Raw genomic sequence first — 25114 nt, 5'->3', positions numbered from 1 at the left:
TTATATAAGATAAATAAGGAAAGAATCTAGCAATTAACTGTCACAGCTTTAATTCCGCGTAAATGTGAATTTCAACCAAATCACACGGATATGAGAATTACTTGACGCTATATATATTATTTTTCTCAGATTGAAATTTTCCTCGTTATAAATATGCTCGTGCTTTGCAAATATCAATTGGCCAGTGTCCTTTCATCGTCTTAATACATGTATTACTTGTGCAACTATTGATCCCTTCCAAGCACGCGAATAAATTAGCTCTTGAGAGGTCGCGATGATCTTTCCAGCTTTATACGCGACACTAAGAAATCTGAAAGTTTTATGCGCACGTGTTTGCAGGAGCACGGATGCATTGATTAGACGTAACGGCATCTGTTTATTAAAGTATGATATTGCGCGATCATTTAAAATTACTTGTTATTTGCAATTTAAACGCATTTGCATTTTATATGACGCAATTATGACACGTTACCAATGACATTTCATCCACTTGACAGATTTATTAGTGTACGCAGCAAAATGTCGATTCGCAACACAGTTTGAAGTATGGTTCTCTACTAACAATAAAATATAACTGCTACTCGACAAACTGTGGCAAATAATAGCGTGATTCTCTCGCGCGAATCACAGATGAATCGCAGACCGCAGGTTAGATCAAAGCTGCTAAATAAAACTTTGCGATATTTCACGAAATGCACAACGGCTGCTGTCGCGCTACAACGGTCGTTAATAATGATTTGTGCTCGTATCCCCCAATCCGTAGAAACGTCGGTAGTCCTACCTTCGATTTAACCAGGAATAGGATGATCAATTTTTTTTCAATGCTTACCGATCTTTCTATTCACAGGCAGCCGTGGAAACGCCTGATATTAAACGTCATCTCTGCTAAGATTAAGTATAAGCGACCTTCGAATGAAGACGCGAATTTCATCATCTGTCCAACATCCTCCCTATTTTATAGATTCGCGAATTGCATTTCATTTATTGATCATCTTTTTCATTTAACATAAGCTTATTAATTTCTTGAGTCTGAATTATATAATTATTAAGCATATAATATAATATATTATTATTATATAATATATTATTTTATATAATAATATATTACTTAACAGAATTGATATTTTAATTTGAAAAATTGCAAATATTTTTAAAGAAAAAGAAAGAGAGTTTATCTAATTGTAATACTGTACTTTTTCTATAAATACGTTTTGCTTAAATGGTTCTTATGGAGTTTCTGATTACTGAAATTCCTTGCATTTCACTGTCAAAGTTCCACGAACAAAAATTGGCAGAGATGAATATCATATTTAACAGAAAGAGATGCAGAAAATGAAACCATTACCTGGTAACGAAACGTTGATCTATGGGTCTACATTTTTCGCGCAGAAAAGTTTTCGACAAAACGCCCGACTGGTTTTCACGAACCTCCTAATTGGTCACGTCGAAGGAAGAAAATGAGAAAGGGACCGTGCGCAAAATGTGAAACTTAAAGATTCGAAGCATTCTTCTGATTGATGGCTCTTTTCGGCAACAATGAGTTTCCAGGGGGTCTCTGTTGCGGTTTAACAGAAAGCTTGTATGAACTGCGGTTCGAACCTGCAAATAAAGTTTGTTGCCTGAGGATATTGCTTAAGGACAAAACATCATTTCATTTTCCCTGAAGCGGCGGCGAAAAATCGATTTCGCAAGCTTTTAGGTCTCAAAAGTTCCGATGACGAGTGTCATCAACAGTCAAAACAGATTTTCTTTCTAACAGGATTTGGAATCCCTTTTTTTTACTGGCCTAAATTACCGAATAAATATGTAGAGGTATGTGAGAATATACGTTTATTTATGTAGTCGCACGTTTCGAAGTTTGTTAAGCATTATAAAGTTTAATTATACAAGACAAACACTTGCTAATCTAGTAACCAATACTTTGTTGAAGCTAATGTCAACTTATCGTTAAGTTATGTTGTAACCGAGTAGTAGCGACTTGCTGAGTTATTCTGTATCTGATAGTACCTATATTTAAAATGCCAAATTAAGTAAAATTTTTAAACGCGTTAAAACTCTTTCCCATAAATAACCTGAAAGATGCTGAGAATTCTTACTTCGATGCAACACGTAACGGAAGACAGATTAAGCGCGAGCCATATCGACGATATTGCACAACGGTATATTTTATGAACGGTATGCTTTTATCGCGAAATAAATGATCGCAATGGGATGAAGCAAGAGCATTTAACAGGCGATTGTGAACAAAGTTCCGCTCGGAAATCTCGGCGCAAAAATGCAGGTCTTGCGCGGGAAGCGCCTTTATTTTTTCTCGAAGCGCAGCGAAGGCGCGTTGCGAAATTTTGCTCGCACACAAAATTTACGTCACAGAAAAGTGACAGACGACGAACGCGAGCGATTTCGAAGTTCCTGGAGGACATGGGGGTATATCGCGTCGTCGCTTGTAAATCACGGGACGTGGACATGGACCAATCGGCGCGGGACTTAATTTACGGCCGCATTACGAGCCAACGAAGCGCTGAAATGGCGCTTCGCCATTCATTGTCAGCCGCGCGAAGCTCGAGCTTAAATTGCGTAAGATTTATACCTCGCCTCCCTGGCGTTAATCGTTCGCGTCCTGCCGGGCTCGCCGTCGAATTTTCGAAAAAATTTGACAGATTCCGCTTTATATTCCGGAGCGGACGAATATTCCCGGAATCGTTATCTGATTGTTAAGCGCGAATATGCACATTGTTCAATGAATATTTGTTACATCCGATTACAAACCATTTGGCGTGTATACCTCGAAAATGTTGTGACAAATGTTTCAGGGTAGCGGAGAAAGATTTTCGTATACATTTACGTTATATTAAATAAAATTTAATATAATTTACGATTTCTCTTTAACTTCTTGCTAATTACAAGAATTTCCATCTTCGACGACAAGATACATCAAAGAGATATATCTCGTCAATAAATTATATAATACAATTTTCCATCAATTTCTCTAATTCTCGTCTCAACTTCCCTCTCTGTGACTAAGCTTTATTTCTCTTGTTTGCTTCATTGCACTGTCAGTATACAGTAAATGTTTATCATGTACGTTGACAGACGTTTGAGAGGGCCCTGCTACTTTGATTTACTGTGTTTACCATGAGCTGTACGAATTTGGACAATTTCCAAGCGTGAACTCGAAGGCACTCGCGGAAGGAATGAAATTCCGAAGGTGGTGCTCCGACGCGACGGACGCCGTCCGAACTCGGAGCTGACTCACTTGACGAGAGAACGCAGCTGGAGCAACCACGGAGCAACCAGTTCGGAACGGTCGGATGGAGCCTGACCCCGTGTCCTGGCCGTTACCATTTCTGAGTGACGTCTTCATGTCTGGCTCTGCGGGGCATTCCATATTCTCATTGTGCGTTTGTCCGTCAGCTCCGGACCGCTAGACGTATATCGCGAACCCCCCGTCGTCGGCCACTTCTTCTCGGCCGTGAAAACCGTGCACCTACGGAGATGACTTGTGAGAAAAAGGGCACTACGAGAGAACGCGGGACCGAGGATGACGCTGGTACCATCTTTCTCGGGCGTCGCGTGAACCAGGAACGCGACGCGAGTAAAAGCGAAGACGACGATGCCCGACGGCTCGGTTCCACGACGATCGAAACCGATTCCTTCGAATTCTTTCATCGCTTCCTTCGTTACGTTGGTGTCCAAATATAATCCAGACTTTGTCGTGACTTTGACTTATATTATTTATATGTTAATACGGAGTACATTAATATGTTAATTATACATTTATTCTCCGAGAGAAAACATTCTATAAACGATAATTCTGAAACATATATATATATATATATTACGCATTTCTAGCATGCGTGATGTGATGACTGATTGACCATTGAGCCTTTTGTAGATGGATATAAACGTGATTGGAATGCTAGTTTGAAGAACGATTATAATCCATCAAATCCATCAAATAGAATTAATGCCTATTTATTAGCTGCTAATTGATATACATTGTCCTGTTTAATTCTTCGATAGATGTAGGATTTCGTCAGCAACTGTCATTTACAAAGCACAATAGTAGAATATTCAACATAAACAAAAAATCTTCTATTCTAAATATCATCTATGATTTCTCAAATTCGAATTTCTTGCTATGAGAGAGCAATTAAAATTGCATACGGCGCGTCGAACAAAAATAAAAAAAACCCCCAAGTTAACTCGCTTATAAAAGAGGTCACCTGTTAAAAGTCATTTGCTAAAACTTTTGACAAATGACGATTTAAAATCTCTCAAGTATATCCATTCAGAACATCGTGACCGGTCGAGGAACGATGTTAATAACCATCGTTCTCGCCGGAAGAAGTTAATTTCGCGCGAACAAAACTGAAAATAAGAACCGACTGAACGCTCTGAAGAAAAAAAGCAAAAATTCGAGTGGCTCTCCTCGAAGGTACGAAGGTACTCTTCGCTCTCTCTCTCTACCTCCCGAGCGCGCGAATGTACGTTCGCTAACGAGCGGCGATTTCGGTGCCGGAATATCCCGATGATGCGATAGGTAACTAAACTCGTATTACCGATCCCGCCGCGGCTAGAGAATCACCGGCCTTCCCGGCCAAAGAAATCGGTACAAAGATTGATGCTCGCGCGGCGCGTTTCACTCTCTTCGCGGGGCCGGTAGCGGTCTTTATCGTCGTCGTGAGGACGTCGTATAAACGCGGCGTACTTTTCGTGATGACGATTAGCGGGGATGACGTGGCGTTATGCCGACAAAAGCGCGAACGATGGTTTACCGCTGCTCGTCAGGGTGTACGAGCTGGCCGGAGAGAAAAGACGGCGGCCGATCCTGTGAATAGAGCCGATAAGGAGGTGGTGCGGTGAAGCAAGATGAGACGCCGGCGAGAAGGTGTACCTCGTTAATTGGCGACAATTAACAGGACGAGCATGCGACTGGCTACCGGGAGCCACTCCGCGAGCGTGATACGCGCGAAAAGGCGCCGCAGGTTTCCTTTTCTTACGCAACGCAAGCCGTTCTCGCTTGCTTTCTTTCTTTCTGCCTCTGCGGCTGATTTCCGCGACTTCATTTATCAGAATCGCGCGTTCGATCGCGTCGAGGATTCATCAAGCGACGCGGAAAAGGACTCTACGCGTCCGTCATCGACTCATGGTTACGTCGATTTCAGTCGTGCGAATAATGACCGCGATTTGCGCTCTTTCACATGCGGCTTGACGAAGCCGCGCTTGAAATTTTAAGCCGATCTACTTGTCCGTAATCATCTAAGATTATTGTCAATATTATTATACGCAATGCCATCGTTTGAATATTTCTCTCTTTCTATAAGCTCATTAATTCTCGGTAAACATCTTAATTAAATTAATTTAATTTCATCGTCTTTTAAAAATCGATTTAATTACCTATACAATGTGCGCGTTTGCATGTCGCAAATGACGAAAGAATTGTTCAAAAAATACAATATTTATTGCTTTATTTTATATTACTTAGACGCGTAACACAAGAAGTCAATAAATGTCAAGAACAAGGACGTTGACCTCACATTATGCGGAGAAATTTACAACCCCCAGACAAGCGTCAAATACCAAAATTTCACTCGTCTCACTATAGCGAAGGAGGGTCCGTGGCTTCTTCGTGAATCAAACGATCCGAGGGCGTGTCGGGATAATCGTCAGCGTTTCGACCAAAATCTAATTCGGGAATAGCCCACGAATTTTCACAGTGGCTTTTTTCAGCTATTTCTTAACGCCGCACAGCGATAATCTTCCTCCTATACGTTTTAATTTAAAGCGTCGTTATAATTCTATATGCCAGGTGCAATGTAGGGTGCTCAATATCATTTTATCGCCGTACAATCTATGGCAAAATGTATTAATCGCGAAGCTATATCTAAAAATAGAAACTATCCGAGAAATTTTATATAGAAAGCTCAAAGATTATAATTAAATTAAATTAAATGCAAATCGGGTGAAGAAGAGATCATTTTCAGCTGTCTTTCCAAATATGCCTGTGCAAACATATTTTACCTTTCTTAGCTTACTTAGGCTACCGACGGTTCGATGAGAGAAATGCAAGAATAAAGCTTGCGTTTGACATGCTCTAATATAAATATATTACATTCTAGATTCGAATTTCAAGATGATCAAGCGACGAGAATCACATGTTATTAAACAAGAGTCATGTTTTTTTACATCTTGTTATTTACGCTATTTATGAGATGTTCGCGTTATCAATAACACTCCAATATCAAGTTATGAAATTAGAATATCATGTACAAATTCTTCTTCATGTAATATATACGAAAAACAATTCGATGATCGACTTGAATAAATATAAAATAGTCTATCATTCGATCGTGTCACGATTAAGAAGATATAGTCAGTGAGATCAGAATGTTTTGAAAAAAAAGTAATCTTTATCGATTTAAATTAGCGCTTGTCATTCATGAATGATTAAAAAATTCACCGTGTCATTCTTGAAACCCAGGCAGATCTTGAAAAATTTTCCAATGATATTATATAAGATTTTTTTTACATAAGATAGGCACAGTTCTTATATAAGACATAACGCAGTTTCTATTAATATGTATTTATGATGCTGTTTTACTGCCTAAATATCTGCATAGCATTCGCACATGATACTTTATATTCAAACATACAATAATAATTACAGTGACTATTCTATATTAATCTTTATCAGCAATGAAGCGTAACGTAAGTTTTAATAATAACCGCGCAAAAAAACTAAAATAAAAATGTTGCTTTGACACGATATCGTTATACGATATAAATAATGTATTCGTGCTTGATTGACGCGAGCAAATTGTCAGAGCAACACGATGCAGTTTTCAAATCGCGCATAAAGAATGTAGAAAACGTATATAAACAAATTTTTTTTTCGGAGCAAAATGCAAAAATTGCATAAAGAATCCAATCGCGCACCTGTTTTGCAATAATATGCAGCTGCTCCATAAATCGACGAACGTGTCCCGAATGTCCTTTTCATCAGGGACACACCTTAAGATATAGAAACCTTAATACATGGATTTAAACGCACACGAATACATGAGAAATACACGTATGCTCCGATATGCAAATGTAGCGCGGTTCTGAAAAAATATGAAAAACTCTCCCTTTTTTTTTTACCACGAAACTCGGAGCATGCAAAAGTCTCCTCATTCTCTCTAACAAGTCGTCGCTTACCTTTTCCGACGTGCTCTCGACGCGTTGCCCCGTACCGGCTAGGGACGATATCCTTGGACGGTCTCTCCTTGTCCACGTCCTGATGTCGTCCTGCCACTGCCACGTGTGACCGTCCACTTTACAGTCTTCTTCCTCTTCGATGATGCTTCGTTGATGTCTCGTTTCTCTCTCGTACGTCGTCACTCGCGAATCATCATCATCATCATCATCATGTCTCGATGAACGTCACTCCGAAAGTGTCAGGCGAATTAATTCCGGGACGTGTACTTCGCGATCGAGGGCACGGATTTGTCTCGCGGACGATCTCTTCTCGTCGATCCCTTCCAGGAAAAGAGGGACTACCGAATGATCCGACTACTCACTTGACGAAGGACCGCTCAGCGCGCGGTCGTTGACGATCAACGTGGACTCTCTCTCTCTCTCTATCTATCTATCTCTCTCTCTCTCTCTCTCTCGCATATATCGTCTGCTCCGCGCGCGTTGCCACCCGGGTGCTACTCTCTTGAACGCCGTCGACGGCGTCGATCCTCAACGGTGGCAGGGCGACGACGCCGTGCGTTTCGTGGTACCGCCGTTTGGTGGTGCTCAGGACGTGTATCCTGAATCGGGTTGAATCCCCTTCCTCTCGGTGAGATCCCGCGGTTTCACGGTTTTCCCCACTACGGTATTCACGAGAAAGCCTACCGACCTACGTGTATCTACCCCGTGAAACCCGCACGCTCCGGGGACGCTGCCGTCGCGCGTCTGCTTGTGTCCGCGATGTCGAGAGATACGCGGCATCAAACCGGGGAGAGAGAAAGAGAGAGAGAGTGAGTGAGAGAGTGGGGAAGGGACGCGCGAACAGGAGGGGAGGGAAGGACAAGCTGGAACGTACGTATCGGAGAAAGGGGGAATTGGGAGGGAGAAAGGATTACTCACACAAACGTGATTCGTCTCGCTTCTGGAGCACGCACGGGAACTCGGACAATAGTCCTCGTGTGTGATAGTTCTGGATCGTCCTGCCCTCGATGCCCCACTCCTTCTCCTATGTCGTCGGCCTATACCTAGTCTACCTAGTGGTTCGGGTTTGTAGCTGTGTACGAGACGCGAGGGGAGGTTTCACCCCCACAAACCGAGATGCGAAAAAACTGGTCCCCCACTATCCGTCCACGTGGGGGACCAGCTCGATGTACGTACATGCATACATACGCGGAGGTCCCGGATCGTTCTGCCTTTTGATGCACTCCCTCTGTGTTACCATCTCCCCGGGAAAATATCCCACCACCGGAGGATACGCCGCGAGCGAATCGGGAAGACGAAGATGAAGCGAGAGGTTCGCAAGGTTTGCCCTCGCTACCCTCTTCCCTCTCTTATCACCCCTCGTCTACTCCTCCATCCCGCTATCGTTATAAATAAGCTCTACCTCGATGACACGTATACGCGAGAGGAGAGTAGAGGAGAACTGCGCAATCTCCCGGTTCACTTCGCCCTCCTCAGCCTTCCAACCCCCCGAGGGTTAGTTTCTATATCGCGGAAACGGAACACGTACGTGTCTCTTTTAAACGAAGAAACATGTTCGACGTGTATATACGGGAAGAAAGAGGAAACGAACGAACTCTCGCCCTTTTTTCTCCCTTTCCGCCCTTTCCACCCCCTAAATTCGCGTTGTTGAAGATTTAATGTCGCTAACCATCTACGCTTCTCGAGAATCCCTATATACAAGATATACATTTCGTTGTTGTTATTACTTATCGAACGACGACTCTGATCATTTTTCAACCCCTCGATTCGCAATTGTATATATACAGGAATTCGCCATGTCGCGAACAATTTTACGTACTTTACCGCCCCATTCTCGGTTTCCGCGCGAAATGTTGACAACGCGTTTGTTAGCCGCGGATGCAGCGAGCGCAGCTTCCTCGCCCGGCTCCTGTTCTCTAATGGAAATACTCTGCCTCGATGAACAAACGCGCGCGCTCGCGCGCGCCTATACTAGACGCACACACATCTGCTCGAGGCACACCCTTCGCGGCTCGCCGCAAGGGCGAAGAGGAGGTGAGGGATGCTGCACGTGCGCGCAGCATCCGCTGGACCAAAATGGCTGGCGGCGCGAGATCCGATTGGCCAAACGGACGTGGCGAAGGCGTGGAGAGTGCGTTCTCGGTGGCCGTTAATCGGTCGACGATCAAAATAAAGATCTTTCGCGAGATGAATGGAGTGGGGGAAGGTGACACGTGGGAGAGGGAATCGCAGGGGTACGCATTCATTACGGGTTCAGGTAGAGGGAGACCCGTGATGGTGGGGCAACCACGAACGGTGGGGAACGAAGGATTTTTTTTTATGGATCTCTCTGTGTCTCCCTTTCGTCTCGCATTATACGTGTGTGTGTGTGTGTGTTGTGTGTGTGTGTATACACGTGTGAACGTCACGCGAGCGCGCGCGCGTGTACGCTCGGCGATCGTCATTAAGGGAGATGCTAATTGGTGACAAAGCGAGGTCAGGCCAAAAGCCCGCGCGCGGCGTCCAGGGACTTTGCGTGTTTTTGTTCCTCTCTCTCTCTCTTCTGTGTGTGCTTCTCGATATATGTTGCGAGCGCCGCTGTGTGTTTGCCGGAAGTCCCGGAAATTCCAGATATCTCGCGGACGCGTGATTCTGCGCGTCCGCTATTGACATCGGCAGTTGACGCGGTTACAAGTATAATGATGCGCGAGGGTATCAATTTGTTATCGGAGATGTTCGGAAAGTAACGAACCTTGGAGAGTGAAGATTAGTATTTAAGAAATTAATTACTTATTTAGTATTTTATCTATTTTAATTTATGAAATTAGACGAAATTTATATACATATGTATATTTTATATAATTATATATATAAAGAACTAAGAAGTCACCAGTCAATAATTAAAAATGGTAATAATTTCGTCAACCATATCTGGCTATAAATACTATTTATTAAACTTTACGACGTTTCGGCCATGGGTTTCGGCCCTTATCAAGTGCTACTTAATACCGCATTATTGTAATAACACTACTTGTTTGATCTTAGGTCATGACGTGATGTACTGTCATGATAATGTGTTACGAACTAACTATTGTATTATGGCCGAAACGTCGTAAAGTTTAATAAATAGTATTTATAGCCAGATATGGTTGACGAAATTATTACTATTTTATATAATTGTCTAATTTCCTCTTTCTCGTTACTTTTCTTTGTAAAATGAAATCACTAACTGAGTATTTGTCCTCTCTTTATTATGTAGATTGTAGAAAAAACAGGGAAGAAAAAATATATATTTATAGTCTCTCTCTAGGTACTAAATTTAGTTGCTGTATTTTTGCCAAGTTGATATCCATTGTGAAAAAAATCTTCAAAAGATCAATATGTCGTATAGTTGTGACAACGTCTGCGCCTTTCATAACAACACGATATATACAGGATGTTTCAATTCTTACATAATTTTTTTGGTGAGTTTAGAATGCAATTTATACGATAACATTTTGTTCATAATATTTCTAAAGCGTTAAATAATTGGATAAGTTTCTCTTGAAAATAAAAATTAAAATAAAATTCGAAATTAAATGAATTAACAGCATCCTGTTATCATCCTCTACTTATATTCTATGAAAATTTAATTTTCTGTTGCCTCGAAAGCCGAAAACTTTACAAGTCTCACTTTTCTTATTTTGTTCTTTAATAGCTATATTCAGAAAAATGTGTATCTTGCTTTTAAGGCAACCTGTACAGATGTATTACCGGAGAATAAACGTGACCTTTTCTACTCGACAGAAGAGGCAGGAGGCAGGGATAGGTCCGGAGCCAGGCAGCATATTCTAACTTTCTTTGTACAATCTATACTTTGCTGCTACAAGGATACATGTATATTTCTCCTCTTTTGCCGAGTGTATAGTTATGTGTCAACAGAATATCATATATATTTGTATACGATACATTTAACCAGAAACGAACTCGCTTTTCATCTCGCCTGCTATTATATAATATACTTTTCAGCTAATTATTATTAAAATTGCGTAATGAAAGATAAATGATATAAGATAGATAAAGACAAAATTTTATTCAATAAATGTAAAAAAGATTATTAAATATGACAAAAAATTTTAAATCTTAATTTCTTGTTTAGTATAATGTACATTTAATTTTCTGGCATATATTGTCTATTAAATAGAAAATAATAACAGAGGAAATATATTAAAAGATAGCAGCTTTATATAAGCTTGAAAAATTTAGTACCATATTTTTATTAAAAAATAAATAAAAATGTAGAGAAATAAAAATCATAAGATATATCGGAAAGTTCGAGGATTAGTACGTTAATATTTTTAAAATGAATATTTTATTCCATGACAAACCTTTTATGCAGCTATTTAGGCTGTTTTCTTTGTGTGATTTGATCCATCACATATGTGTACATTTCAGCTCTTTCTCCGAGCGTGTTGCGTGTATTTTCATATTCACAGACTAGTTGAGTTGTGCTCGAGGGACAGTCAACTCTTTTTTTTTTAGAATCCAAATATGTTATTCTTTGAATAACGTATGAGAAAAAATGAGAAAAAGTGATAGCATGAGAAAAAAATAATGCAAAAATACAACTTTTTTTGATGAGAAAAAATTCTGAAAATCGATTGATCTAAATTTTCTTCAAACAATTTTTTTGATTATGAATTGAAAACTTGAAAATACATTTTGGGATCATGAAAATTTTCTGGAATAATTTTCTTATTTAAAATATATTTTATTTAAGAAAGATAGAGCGATAAGAGGTGACAAAAGATCGACTTTTCAACGCAAAATTTGAACTCGACGGCTCACGTTAGAACTGTCAGTTGATCATCCCTGTACTACATGTGATACACCTTCTGTTCGCCGGTCCCGTCGATCTCGTGGGCAGAAACGGAGGCCGATTGTTGTATTTGTTTGTATTTACTACAAGAGAAAACCCCGGCTGCGAGCCTAGAGTAGCTGGATCGACGATACGAAAAGGGGGAGGTTTGGGGATGTGCAGGGATATATCGTATTCTCTAAATTCTATACGGCACGCGAGACGTTACCAGCCTGAAAATTGAATGTCACTCGGAGAAGAAACGTCACAATATTCCGCGTGTTTGCAAGCGGGAGCTGTTTTGTAGTCTTCCACCTCGTCTCGAGGCTATTGTGCGCGTGTTTCGTCACGCGGCAGTTTTTACAACAAAAACGCAGTAATGGCAATCGAAGACGGGCAAGTCAGAAATTCTTTTAAAACGATTGAATTTCTCAATCTTAGTTTGTGCACTTGTGATTCGAAATAAAATATCTTTTACAAAAAAATATGAATGTGCTTGTTATGATACTTATTGAATCATCTTATATACGTTTATAATTATATTCTCTTCTCAAATTTTGCATTTTATTTGTGCATAATGTACTTAATAATTGCCATTAGTTCGGACGTTCTAATAGAATCATATTGTCAATTCAACAGGAGATGTAACAAAGCTAATAAATGTTGAATTGACTGTTTGAAAATTAAACACCGGGTGACTATTTGCAATTATTTTTTGTTGCCTATACTAACAATCGTCGCGAATCGGTATGCATCTGATTGACCGAGACACCCTTTCGGCATCTGCTGAAAGCAGCCGCGATTGACGTGTCTTCTCCGAAAAAGAGTGTCCTAGCCGGCATAAATCCGACAGCCGAATGTTTGACAGAATAATTTTCACGTTAGCGAAATGTATTATGCGTCTTTATACAAGCGCCTGACCGCGCGCATTGTCCACAAAATAAGTCGTATCCCTCTGGCCTTTTATGACGATTTCGCATATATGTATAGCGGAACTCTAAAGAAACCAGGTAAGTAGCTGCGACCGAATCCCGAAAATTTGTCTTTGTATATAGGTATAGTTTGGCTGATTGTAATATTGGGAACGTAACATAAGAAATAGCTATAACATAAAGAACACAATAGCAAGCTATATAAATATAAAAAGAGAAAGAGAGAAATAACATCTTTGATTCATTTTTGATTTCCGCAATCTACATGCTTTTTTAAAATTTATAATTCAGGTTTTTAAGATGCATTTGCTTTCGGTATAAATGTAATTTCTTCTTTCAATTCTCAAATTTGTATCGTTATCGTAATGTTATAAATATATAAAAATTATGAAAAGGATTATCTGAGCGGAGCATGGTCAAACGTCACTTTTGAGAGATACTCGGTGTAAAGAGGGCCGGTACCAATGATGAGGAAGCTGCGCGCGATCGGGCCTCTCAGGTCTGTCACTCGACACCAAATCAGACAGAATCTGTCAAAAATCTGTCACCCGGTCACAATGCGAACCGGGTCCTCACTTCGGGATTTTACTCACACGTTGAGATCAAATCGAATAGAAAGAAGAAGGAGGGAATGGAGGCGGATGGTTCCCCCAAACTCGCGTGTCTGTATGTGTAAGTAGATGGGTTCTCCCTGCCACCTATATTTGACACCTTTCAGTCCAATAAAATAAAACCGCTCCGCGGTGGAATGTGGTCGCCGCTTTGAGATAGGACACGTCGTTTCTCTGCTATGGTTGTGGAATGTTCCCGCGAAATAGTTTCCAAGTTTTCTTCGCTTAAAAGTTGACGATAGAGATCGCGTCTCGGATATATTGATAAGAAATTCTCCGTATCGTCTGGGGACATTTTTGACAATAAACTGGTTTGTGATCGAGACGACGACTTTACGCGTTTCTCGAGAAATGAGTCACAGATTTAAAAAATTTGTTCACGCAGAATCGATCCATCGCGGATTTTAAAGAGAGACTCGACGAATGACTCGACAAAAAACTCCCGCTGCATTTACATTCAGTATCCTAATCCGATAGGCATCGTTCCTCCAGATGTATCAGATGGGAGAGACTTGTTTGTATTGAGATGCGTGGGGCAGATATATAATTTAGTCAATTTGACACCCTCATCGACGTTCTAATGGGTGCTTTCAACTCTGAACGAGCCAGTTAGATACAGTTATCCCCTGCATGGCAAATGCGTCTGTTTGTCTGTCGATCGCTCTGTCTTCCAATAATTTATGGTATTAAGGATTTATTGATTTTATTCTTTATTCTTGGACGGTTTAAATATATATTTTCTAAATACTTTTGCATTAATATTAAAAGTTTGGATTAGTCTTCTCTCAAGGTAGTCTTCAACTGAAATTCGGAGGAAATTAGATTATAAAATATTTAACATGTACTTATGTATGTTCGATTATGGAGTACGTAATTATATTAGAGATCATAGAATTTTGCAATCGAATGATTTTGCTGTAATAATGTCTTATGTAATATCGAAGAAAAGATTCGCGAGGATAAAAAACACAGTTTTAAGATTTCAGCTCCTCTTTTTCCGAATTAGTTATCAGTGTTGTCGGTACTGTGTGCAACGATACTTCCATATATTTTTTTGGTGGCATAAATCTGCAAATGATATAATATAGTATACAATATCAAAAATTAACAAAGAATATTTATATATACATATATAAATGATAAAAATATTTCAAACTGATTAGATTCCAGAATTAAATTTTTATGTAGGATACCAAAATTGATAAAAATGATCAATTTTTTTCTTGACGTTATCTTTTTGCTATTTTCGAACATATATATAATATACGTATAGATATATGAAATAAGAATGAAAAAATATAGATTAATTTTTATAATGATATAGATATTCCGATTTTTTGTGCTTTTCATATTTCATACATTCTATATTTCGAAATCATAACGATGAGGCATACGAATACATACCTGGTGATGAACGGTGAGAAGTGATCTCGATCGACTTCGCTCAAGTCAGAAGCGCCGCAGATGAAGCTGACAATCGTGCCGATCGCTATCACGATCAGGGCGCCCAGTAACGTGTAGTACATGAAGGATATCCTGTAAAGGACGAAAGGCTCGTCGTCCACGGATTCGACTTGAATCGGATTCTGCGTCGTTGCGTTCGTTTTATTGAACAAACTAGACGCGTTCAGACAACCCTCGGTCGTAGAGGGCAGCGGTTCGTAATAGAAACTACGATTTGCCATATGCCATTGCGCGCCGACAATGATCCAGACCATCGTCACCATCGAGAACAGTCCGCCGACCACCGCTCCCTTGGTCGTCGCCCAGGGTATCAGCATCCCGAGCGAGAACAAACCCAGCATCGTACCGGCGGTGATACCGGTCACGGTCAAGGACAGCTGGAAGATGTCGCCGAGACGGTCCACAAGGAACACCATGCCCACGCACAGGATGCCTAAGATAACCACCGTGACCTGAGTATGACATAAGCCATTATGGAATGCATCGCTTGATCTCTCGTCTATTTCTCTAATAGGACAACATATCCGAAAGATATTCAGAGGATATCCAGAGGACATTCTCAGGATGTTCTCTGAACGTCTTCGGGATATGTGTGCTGCGTTAAAGTTATAACATAGAGAACTGAATGCTTTTGCTAAGACAATGATACGCACATGCATTTATCCAGATTATTTTTATTTTACGAATCGCGCTTTAATGATGTCGTATCACGGAAGAGGAAAAGAGACTGAAGATCTCTTGTTTTTACCGCGATTTCAGATATATATGTTCCGTAATATGTTCCGTCTTTGTACCTTCATAATGTTGGCGGCTTTAGTCTCTTTATTGTTGCTCTCTGGCATCCAGCGATCGATGAAATCCTCGTAAATCGTGCCGGCGACTGTGTTCAGTCCGGCGCTCATCGTCGAGAGACCGGCGCTCACCAGACCGGCGAGAAAGAGGCCAGGAAGTCCTGGAATATCAGCGGCTACATCTAGCACGTAATATGGCAATATCTTGTCGCTCCTTGCTACCACCTGAAAACAAAGTTAATTCCCTTACTGGAATCTTTACGAGAGGCATTTTTATTTAATCCTTTATAACTGCCCGACTTTTTAATCTTACTTTAATTGCACGATTTATCTCTACACGAGATGCGATATAAGAGTATGGTTAAAAGAGATAAGCCGAATCAAAGAGTTTATAACTAACGGTAAATTTAATAAAAAAAATTATTTTATGAAATGAATATTACAAAAACATTATATTATACGAGTTTAAACTATTTCTTCTATTCAAAAAATTTTTTAAAATGTATGACATATTGAAATCTCAAAAAGAATGATTTTTAAAAGGAAATTCCGAGTAATATTTATCAAACGTTCTTCATAGCTACTTAGAACAGAAAATTGAATATGTGTGGTAAGTTAAAAGCTAATAACTGTCAAAACTTACGTGCGCAGTTATGGGATCGCATTTATGATATCTTGCGTACATTGTGAGGCCGGTGAAAACGGAAATGTATTTTACCACTACTAAACCTACAGCTAGGAGCCAAATTGATCTGCAAAAATATTTCCATTAAATAATTGTCATTTGTTTCAAATAATTCTGATACTTGCAAACTTACTTTCTTGCTTCCTTAACGGTAGGGACTGCTAGGAATCTTTGCATAGAAACTTGGTTAATTCCTAATCCTGCTAGCCATGTCATTGTCATTCCTATTGACATACCCCAAAATGAATTTCTAACAAAAGGGCTGGGATCCATACTATAAAAAAAATTGACAAATTTAAACAGCTGAAGTTCTGGTTCAGTTTTATATACGCCTACAATTCTCAGGTTTTTATGATGTATGTAACAGTTTGAAGTTTATTTTATTCTCTAATTAATCGTAATTTTATAGACTGAAAATTAAATAAGCACACGTTGCTATATATTGCATTATTTTGTCAAATTTATATATTGCTATACTAAAAATCTTATGGAGAAAATGCGGCAATGTAACTAAGAAAAAATAATGCATATATAGGTGCAAAGTTCGCATACGTGAACGCAATGTTTAATATTTGAAGAGTTGAAATAATATAACATACACAATACTATTTAATATTTGGAAAAGCCGCGCAGAGTAACATTATGATATTGGTTTACGCTAACGCAATCGACGTAATTTAATTAATTGACATTGACGTGCAGTTCTTAATAAAGCAAAACGCGCGAAATGTACACTTATATATATATATATATATATATATATATATATATATATATATATATATATCCATTGTTTCATTTTTAATAACGGTCCTCTCTTTTTAATAAATTATAGTATATATAAGAAGTATACACAAATACCGTTCTTACTTCCAAAACACAATTCTACCACCTTCTTCGGCTATTCTCCAGGTTTCGCGGACGCCGCCTACGGCGATGGTCCCCAAAATCAGAACGGCAACTAGACTTCCGAGAGTCACTGTCATCTGAACCGTATCCGCCCATACGACAGCCTTCAGACCACCCTATAAGTTTTTTCAAAGAGAGATTACTCGCGATACAATAAAGGTATCAGTGTCAGTCACTACGCGACGTGCGGAGAATCAAACGGTACGATTGGGGAGTCGGTGAAACGTAAACCCGGGGGAGAAAAGATATCGTAACGCACAATTGCATAATGACGTTACAATGGAGCGCCGTGATTTATGTATTTTATAAATCATTATCGGTATACATATATAAATATTTTATCGTAGATATATATTGAAAAAGTTAATACTTGATGCGTATTTTAATAATAATAATTTTAATTTTTATAATGTATGCGCACTTTGTAACGTAATTATCTAGAATGCATTTTAGAAAAACAATTATATCAAATGTTTTCAAAAAGCGTTTATTCTTCATTAACGCATGTTAATCTTTTATATATCAAGACTTGTCTCTAGTGCGTACTTGCGTAAATAATGTACCTATCTTCTGCATATCATGTGAATATTCAGCGTACTATTGTCTAAACAAACGAAAGACAAAGGCAAATAGACGGCGCCTCTTGCTTTTGTGTATTTTATTCAAATGACGTGGCGATACAATCGTTATTCTCTCGACGCATCGCGCGATGTTGCGTCATAAATAATTCAGCAACTTTTGAAAATGATAAGACTACAATTGCGTTCTCAACAAATCTCTAGATAATTCCATTTTAAATAGTCATTTATTTATAACTGTCACTTTTACCTTTCGTCTAAATAGCCTACGATATCTGATAATGCTACAGTTTCAAGATGACATATAAAGACGTCATAGATGTTTTATTTTGGAGCTCCTCGCGATCTTCTAGCTAATCTAGATATGATCATTCTACATCTTCTATAATCTCGGTAATCTCTATTTCAATATGCAGCACGTGCGAATGTTAATAAACGATAACAGCATCTGGTATTCCTAACATAATGTCTATTAAATCTTATAAATACATCAGAAATATTCTCAAGAGGATCTTCTCAAATCTTCTTACAAATAAATATTAAACCTTCTTTTTTTTCTAAAAAAAATTTAACAATCTTCGATAGTAAACATATATTATATATAAAAATTAAAAATTTAAAACAATAATTAAAATTGCTTTAATATATATTATATTGCTATAATATTGCTAAAATATATATTATATACATAAATTTGTTTCACTTACAATGGTTGTGTAGAAAATGCACACCATGCATATCACCGGCGCAACGTAATGCAGATTCATCCCTGTTGCTTGCGAGAAAGCTAATGCCGGCACGTAGATTATCAACGGCACATAAACCACCAGCGAAAGGGTGTAGAGAAAGGATGCTAATATACGCACGGGCCTGGCGAATCTAATTTCCAAATACTCGAAAGTGCTCGTTAGTTGTAGCTTGTGAAACACCGGCAGGTATACGACTACGATTAAGAGACAACTGATGAAGGATGAAAAAATGCACGCTGCATATTGAGTTCCGTATTGATATACTTCGGAGGGCACGCCGAGCAAAGACACCCCCGATATGTGACTGAAATCAATTTTATCTTCATTAAAAATAAATCTTCCACTTTCATTTTATTTTTTCATTAAATTTTTTAATTAATTATAATTAATTAATAATTTATTTAAAAAATAATCGCAAATAATTATTTATGATTATTTTAATTAAATTATATAGGGTGTTCTGAGATCTTCTGTTAAATATTTTCTAAATACAGAATCGTTGCTTTTCATCTTATTTTTAAATTAACTCAACAAAGTTTTTTTCCGTAAAAAGATACTAATAGCTTTAGATTAATTAACGATTAAAAATTGAAGAATTTATCACGCGAATTAAAAATTAAATGAGTTAATAAAATTTTATTCTTTAAATTAGATAAATTTTATTTATCATAATTTTAATATAAGGCTTAGAAAAGAACATAAGTCTGATTAATTAATTAGTTCTTGGTCATCTCCCGTATCCCTTTTTTTTATAATAATAATGTTACAAAACAAAAGTCCTAGCTTTTATTTTAAATGTTCTTTGATTTTGTTCCATTTTGCCAAAACTTTTATTATAATTGCAACATTTCTCGATATATTTTCTCTTTAAATTAAATAAAGGATTCTGTATTTAGAAAGATAGATATCCAACAATTTCAAGATTCTTTGTGTAAAATCAATTTTTTAATTTAACTTTTGTTGACATGATTAGATGAAATTTAATATACTATTATCTTTCTATATGTATGGTAAAGATTTTGTATAAAAAATGTACGCGGAAAAATAGCTTGCTTAATTAAATATATATAATTAAAAATATTTTTTTCTCTTGCAGATTGTCCTACTCTCATAGATGAAGACAACATTATTAGGAAGAGACGTAAAACACATATTAGTCACCTGGCTATGAGGCTCATGCTAATCGGAATAAAGGACATGGTTTTGCCTCCGAGCAAATATTCGGTAGTATTGTCCTGTTTCGTGCTGAAGAAGCCAAAGTAAATACCGATGAGGACGCTGATGCCCAGCAGACCGCCGAACAATATGTAATCGGTCCATCCAAAGGTGAGTTCCTTCAATTCGTGACCCACAAAAAACGACTCCGTGACATTGATCATCCTATAGATTCGTTAATTCCCGTTCATTAACCCAACTCAGAGATATTCAAATATCCGCGTTTTAACTTGGTTACATGCGCCTAAAATGTAATTGTTAGACTATCTCGCGTTTGAACTATTAGAACACCAAGAACTCTCTTTCTCTTGTTGCAAACTAAAAAGTAAGATTATACATTACCGGTCTTTCGATATATATAAACGATAACTAAACGGGGTTATTAACTGCGAGTATTTCTAATTGCCTCTCCTAATTTATTATGTAAAGTGCGTAATATTTAATAATATTCAATATTATCCTCTTTAATTATTGCTTAATAATTATTGGTAATTTCTTAATTGGTTTTTTGTTTTATTGACATTTTAAACATAAAATTATTATTTTATATTTTATGTGTTTCCTTTGCGTTATTATTTTATATTCGAATGGAAATAAATTTAATTTTATTCTAAATTTTGCATCAAAATTTTAATTACAAATATATGCTACATATTATATACTTACATTTATTATATTTCGATTATTTCCTTCCTACTTGTTCAATACGATGGTCTAAATTAATATTTAAATGCACTATTCATATCCACGATTTGATCATGTATAATATATCTAATAAAACAGTCTCGCAAGAATTTGGAAAAGTACCTGACGAAATCTACATACCCACTGACAATGATAACATGCAATGCGATACTATATGTTAGGCTGATATTTAATGAAATGTCAGTTCGATTTATGACACTGTAGATAAAATACTGTGACTGGCAAAGTTCCGCAAATAGGGAAGAATTCTTAGACGGCTTTACGCTGTACTCTATAAAATTATTTTCACTGATATTGTCAGTCACTTACTTTGCAAAAAATTGCATTAACTTTTCGTCTGGCATATATCTTATAGGATATATTGCGTTATTGTGAAGAATATATGACTGACGAAAAGTTGATGTATTTTTGGCAAATAAGCAAGTAACGATAAATGTATATGCATAAATATCCCGATGAATACGGAATATAAAAGATACCGAAGAATATATTCACAATTATTATTACAATTTAAAAAACTGAATATTTTTTAATTGGAAATTGATTACATGTGTCCAGGAACAAGCATCTTCGGTCGATTTTTATTTCTAACATTATATAAATAATAATGTTGGAAATGTGAGGAACAAAAATAATGCATATTTTAGAATATATGCATATTTTATTACACATTTCCTTCCATATATTATATATTATTTGTTCCATATACTAATGTACACCGTATAACAGCCATTCGGTTAACTGTTGCATCTTTTTCTGTTTCGCGTTAGTACTGCACTCGCCCAATAATTCCTGTAAGGTTTGCATTTCGTCAGATTCAAAGTCTTTCATGGGATTGAGAGAATTTATCGTCATGCTCGGGAGAACAACATCGTAGTAAAGGAAAATCTAGAAGAGATAAAAAATATAATGATCATACACAATCATCATACAAATCATTAACGATCAATTAATTTATTAATTCATCAAACCTTGTTATTAAAAGTGTTGTATACTAGGCTGGGACTAGATGTGCCCGGAGTCACGTTGTAATTTCCCGTACAGAAAGCTTTGACCGGTTCCTCAAACTGAAAGCGTACGCTGTGCCGTTGTTGATCCAAAATATATGTCTGACCATCCCAAGCACAGGCGATTATCTCGTCTGAATTATTACCTGTGACATCCAATCGACTCAGAGCGAATATCTGATGATCTACTTGCATAGCCCTGTAAATAAAAGACAACATGAGATATATTTCGCAAATTATACAAATTAAATTTAAATAAATTGTTATATGTACTTACCACAAAATAATTTCATCTTGCACTAACATAATGGTTCCATCAAGTGTTGCTAAAGCATAAGGTTTTCCCTTCAGAGTACTTTCATTACTGATCATATTATTCGAATCCTCGTCTTTTTTCTCATGTTGATTCACATTATTGGTATCACTATCATTACTTTTTATATTCTTATCATTGATGGAAAAATCCTTAAACGATGGTAACACTTTGTCTTCTGTTGTTTTCTTGACTTTTCCACTGAATTCTCTCTCAAATTCTGCGAGGCTAACGTTGTCACTGATCATGTTGCCATCCATTTCGTCAGCACTTGAAAAATCAGCAGGACTATAAAACCTAACTAGTTGTTGAGTCTCTGTTGTAAAATCTCTATTATATTCGATTGCCATATCCAGACTCTTTTTCCGAATCACGGGTTGCGAATAATTTCTTTTGAATTCAAGCGATGCGGACTTAAAGGTTTTCATATCTAGTTGGCTGTCATCTGCAAAATTTTGCTTTGACGATTTATCTTTAGGCATATAATTAGACATTTTAGATTCAAGTGTCGAAATAAATGGCGTCATTCCTGGTTCTAAATCTCCGATAATCTCAGTTGAAATACTTTGATTACGCATTCTAGATATCCCTAATGTCTGATAATCAACAGCCTCGCAAGAAGTATCCTTTGAGTGACAATCAGTAGGGTTGCATTTAATCCGCATAAATGTACCACCAGGTTGTGCAACCAGTAGAGTTGGTGTACCATCGCCAGTATGCTAAATAAAAATGTATATCAGCATTTCAGTATCTAATATATCTTTTTATATTATAATCAATAATAATTGAATTATAATCACCATTATATAATTTGGCATACCTGCAGTGTAACTGTTCCTATTTGATCAGTGCATTCCCATTTATTTAGGCCAATCAATTTTCCCGTTCCCAAGTCAGCATTACTTGACCATCTGTAGGATCTAACAACACGATCCGTCAGACCAAGAATCATCTCATTGGCACCATCTTTATCAACATCAGCTATTAATACTATCTTTGTATTGGTTGGGATTCTTTGTACATGTACACATTCCATTTTTCCAGAGAGTTCATTTATTTCAATAGTATTGTCAATATGTTCCGAGTTTTGGGAATTTATATCTGCACATATATGTTCTGTGTGAGTTGTTTATAGCATAAACTAGGTTTTATATGCTATTCCATAAAGCATATCGGTTTACATCCTAAAACTCAAACTCACCGATATTCGTTTTGAAATTTTCTTGCTCATTTGCATCTTTGCCAATATGTTGACCTACAGGTACATTTGCATTATTAGGATTGACAGATCTAGGACTGTAAAATATATGTGTCCATCCATCAGCACAGATGACAACAAGTGCATTGCGTCCATAATTAAAAATATCTCCAATTGCTACACTGGTTATAAGACCAAGACCTGTAATCTTCTGCCATAATTCTGTTCCCTGTCATATAGAAATAAATATTAAATATATGTATATATAACTTTAAAACAAAATTTTTAATAGTGTTAGCATCATATTTTACCTTGAAGATATACAGTTCTCCTTCATAAGTACCAACGACCAATTCATTATCACCATCATTGTCAACATCTCCTATTGTCAAGCCATGCCTACACATAATATTCAAATAAATCTCACTCTCAAATTATTCACAATGCTAACAGTCTGTGATAATTAAACTTACCTGCATACAGTGCCAGGTAATTCCCATTGCAGTTTCTTCACAAAACTAACAGCTCTCATGATTAAACTTTGTAGAATATAACTGTTGCCATCTATTTGGTGGCCAAACTATATGAGTAGCTTTCGCTACTATTAGACTCAGAGAAACTGGTCCAAAGATATTAGAGTCCATAGAATGCCCAGTGTGATCTCCTTCCAACCAACAATGCCCTTCTGGTACCTGTGTTAAAAACATTATATTTCATTAAGACTATCGAAACATAGCTGTTATCAATCTATTAAAGCTCCAATACTATTATATGCATCCAATAGTTACGTATCATATCCATACTTGAAGGTCACGGGTCTTATATCCATGTGTGTCCACAATGTCTCCGCCAAGTCCTACAACTCTCTTGATGAGTGTTTGGTTTGGCACTTTGGGAGATGTGATGCAGACTATATCGCCACGTTGTATCTTCTTTTGATTACGGATTGACCAACGATTTAAAAACACATAATCAGGATACCGTAGATCTGGATTCAAGGCAGGTTGCATAGAAATTCCGTCTACTCTTGCAACATATCCAACCGTGTCGCAAAAAGCAAACCCAATCGGGATGCCTATCAAAACATTACGAACGAAACGTGGGATTCTCATTTATGAAAAATTTTTCATCAAAGAACCGTGCAAAGTACTCCTCTGTCTTAACGCACTCGATCCAACAGCTCGAATAATCGATCATCACGTATGTCACACATGGAATAACGATTCCTCTGCTTTTAATGTCAAGAATATTTTCTCAAAATATGTATATATATTTATAAAATTCTTTGAATAACAACGAAAACTTGAAGAAATTTTGTACACAGGTTATGTAAGGTTCACCTTTGAAAATTTTGTCATAATTTACTGTATATTAAAGAAAAAAGTAGAGGACGTGTGGATATTTAAACTGAAATATTCCTTATATGAGAACAATTATTTTTGTTTTTTCTATTGTTGAAAAATCGAAATTCGAAAGAAAAATATGAAACAGAGGTTACGTGCAAGATTTGAATATAGGTGTATGTATATGTCATAGTACTTGTACATACACTTACACACCCATAATTACTGTGGCTATCTGGGCACATATTTTATGTCTGGAGTCTGTGAGATTGCATATATATCTCTCGAGATAAAATCCAAAGAATCAAATTAAAAGTCTAAATTAAATAAAGAAAATTATGTCAACCTAAAAGATTTAAGAAAAATTTTGTTTTTATAAGAAAATATATGTACTTATTGTGTCTTTTCTTTCGTGTATGTATTTGAATAACAAAAAAAAAACAAAAAAAAAAAATATATATATATATATATATATATATTTATATATATTAGAAACATTCACATATTCTTTATTTATGCACATAATTTCGTATATCCTCATAATTTACTATTTACATATTTATATATAATCATCTTTCATGGTTGCAGTTTTCTGAATTAA

General features: G+C 37.1%; 4 protein-coding genes and 1 long non-coding RNA gene across 6 annotated transcripts in view; 1 reads left to right on the top strand and 4 right to left on the bottom strand.

Moving 5' to 3' along the window:
- The window catches only part of LOC114929364 (uncharacterized), a 50501-nt gene extending 43081 nt beyond the window's left edge, over nt 1-7420 (bottom strand). For both annotated transcript variants that reach the window (XM_085480119.1, XM_029300923.2), the window contains exon 1: nt 7198-7420. The gene's annotated coding sequence lies outside the window, so the exon portion shown is untranslated. The remainder of the gene's footprint in view (nt 1-7197) is intronic.
- Nucleotides 1-20074, top strand: part of LOC146724290 (uncharacterized) — a 93012-nt gene extending 72938 nt beyond the window's left edge. The window contains exon 4 of the long non-coding RNA XR_014924133.1: nt 19829-20074. This is a non-coding gene — a long non-coding RNA (uncharacterized LOC146724290). The remainder of the gene's footprint in view (nt 1-19828) is intronic.
- LOC114929160 (sodium-coupled monocarboxylate transporter 1) lies at nt 14243-21091 on the bottom strand. Its single transcript, XM_085480118.1, has 9 exons — nt 20614-21091; nt 19894-20112; nt 18691-19036; nt 17367-17521; nt 16630-16770; nt 16455-16563; nt 15815-16036; nt 14961-15472; nt 14243-14624 (listed from the first exon to the last, which is right to left on the bottom strand). Coding segments are annotated over exons 1-9 (1800 nt in total). The 5' UTR covers nt 20616-21091; the 3' UTR covers nt 14243-14530.
- Nucleotides 21092-21161: 70 nt separating this feature from the next.
- LOC114929365 (KICSTOR complex protein ITFG2) lies at nt 21162-23703 on the bottom strand. Its single transcript, XM_085480117.1, has 7 exons — nt 23644-23703; nt 23482-23569; nt 23174-23399; nt 22793-23073; nt 21937-22691; nt 21624-21858; nt 21162-21540 (listed from the first exon to the last, which is right to left on the bottom strand). Exons 1-7 carry the CDS (start codon nt 23700-23702, stop codon nt 21361-21363), a joined length of 1824 nt encoding a protein of 607 aa, XP_085336243.1. The 5' UTR covers nt 23703; the 3' UTR covers nt 21162-21360.
- LOC114929362 (mitochondrial inner membrane protease subunit 2) lies at nt 23689-24742 on the bottom strand. The gene is made up of 2 exons (XM_029300920.2): nt 23974-24742; nt 23689-23862 (listed from the first exon to the last, which is right to left on the bottom strand). The coding sequence occupies exons 1-2, from the start codon at nt 24280-24282 to the stop codon at nt 23689-23691; spliced, it is 483 nt and encodes a 160-aa protein (XP_029156753.1). The 5' UTR covers nt 24283-24742.
- Between the last annotated feature and the right edge of the window lie 372 nt (nt 24743-25114).

This window comes from Nylanderia fulva, unplaced genomic scaffold (assembly GCF_048542155.1).
Source record: "Nylanderia fulva isolate GAGA-0341 unplaced genomic scaffold, ASM4854215v1 Scaffold14, whole genome shotgun sequence".
In the NCBI taxonomy this organism is placed as follows: Eukaryota; Metazoa; Arthropoda; class Insecta; order Hymenoptera; family Formicidae; genus Nylanderia; species Nylanderia fulva.
Note: the sequence above shows the minus strand (reverse complement) of the source record. Positions and strands in the feature narration are given on the sequence as shown.

Coding starts and splice junctions, on each gene's coding strand:
- LOC114929160 (XM_085480118.1), bottom strand. Junction 19,037..19,893: donor AGCATGAGCCTCATAGCCAG/GTGACTAATATG, acceptor AATTGATTTCAG/TCACATATCGGGGGTGTCTT. Junction 15,473..15,814: donor AAGCCGCCAACATTATGAAG/GTACAAAGACGG, acceptor TGTCATACTCAG/GTCACGGTGGTTATCTTAGG.
- LOC114929365 (XM_085480117.1), bottom strand. CDS start 23,702: ATGAGAGCTGTTAGTTTTGTGAAGAAACTGCAATGGGAATTACCTGGC. Junction 23,400..23,481: donor GAGAACTGTATATCTTCAAG/GTAAAATATGAT, acceptor TCTATATGACAG/GGAACAGAATTATGGCAGAA. Junction 21,859..21,936: donor CAAGATGAAATTATTTTGTG/GTAAGTACATAT, acceptor TTTTATTTACAG/GGCTATGCAAGTAGATCATC.
- LOC114929362 (XM_029300920.2), bottom strand. CDS start 24,282: ATGAGAATCCCACGTTTCGTTCGTAATGTTTTGATAGGCATCCCGATT. Junction 23,863..23,973: donor ATAAGACCCGTGACCTTCAA/GTATGGATATGA, acceptor TTTTTAACACAG/GTACCAGAAGGGCATTGTTG.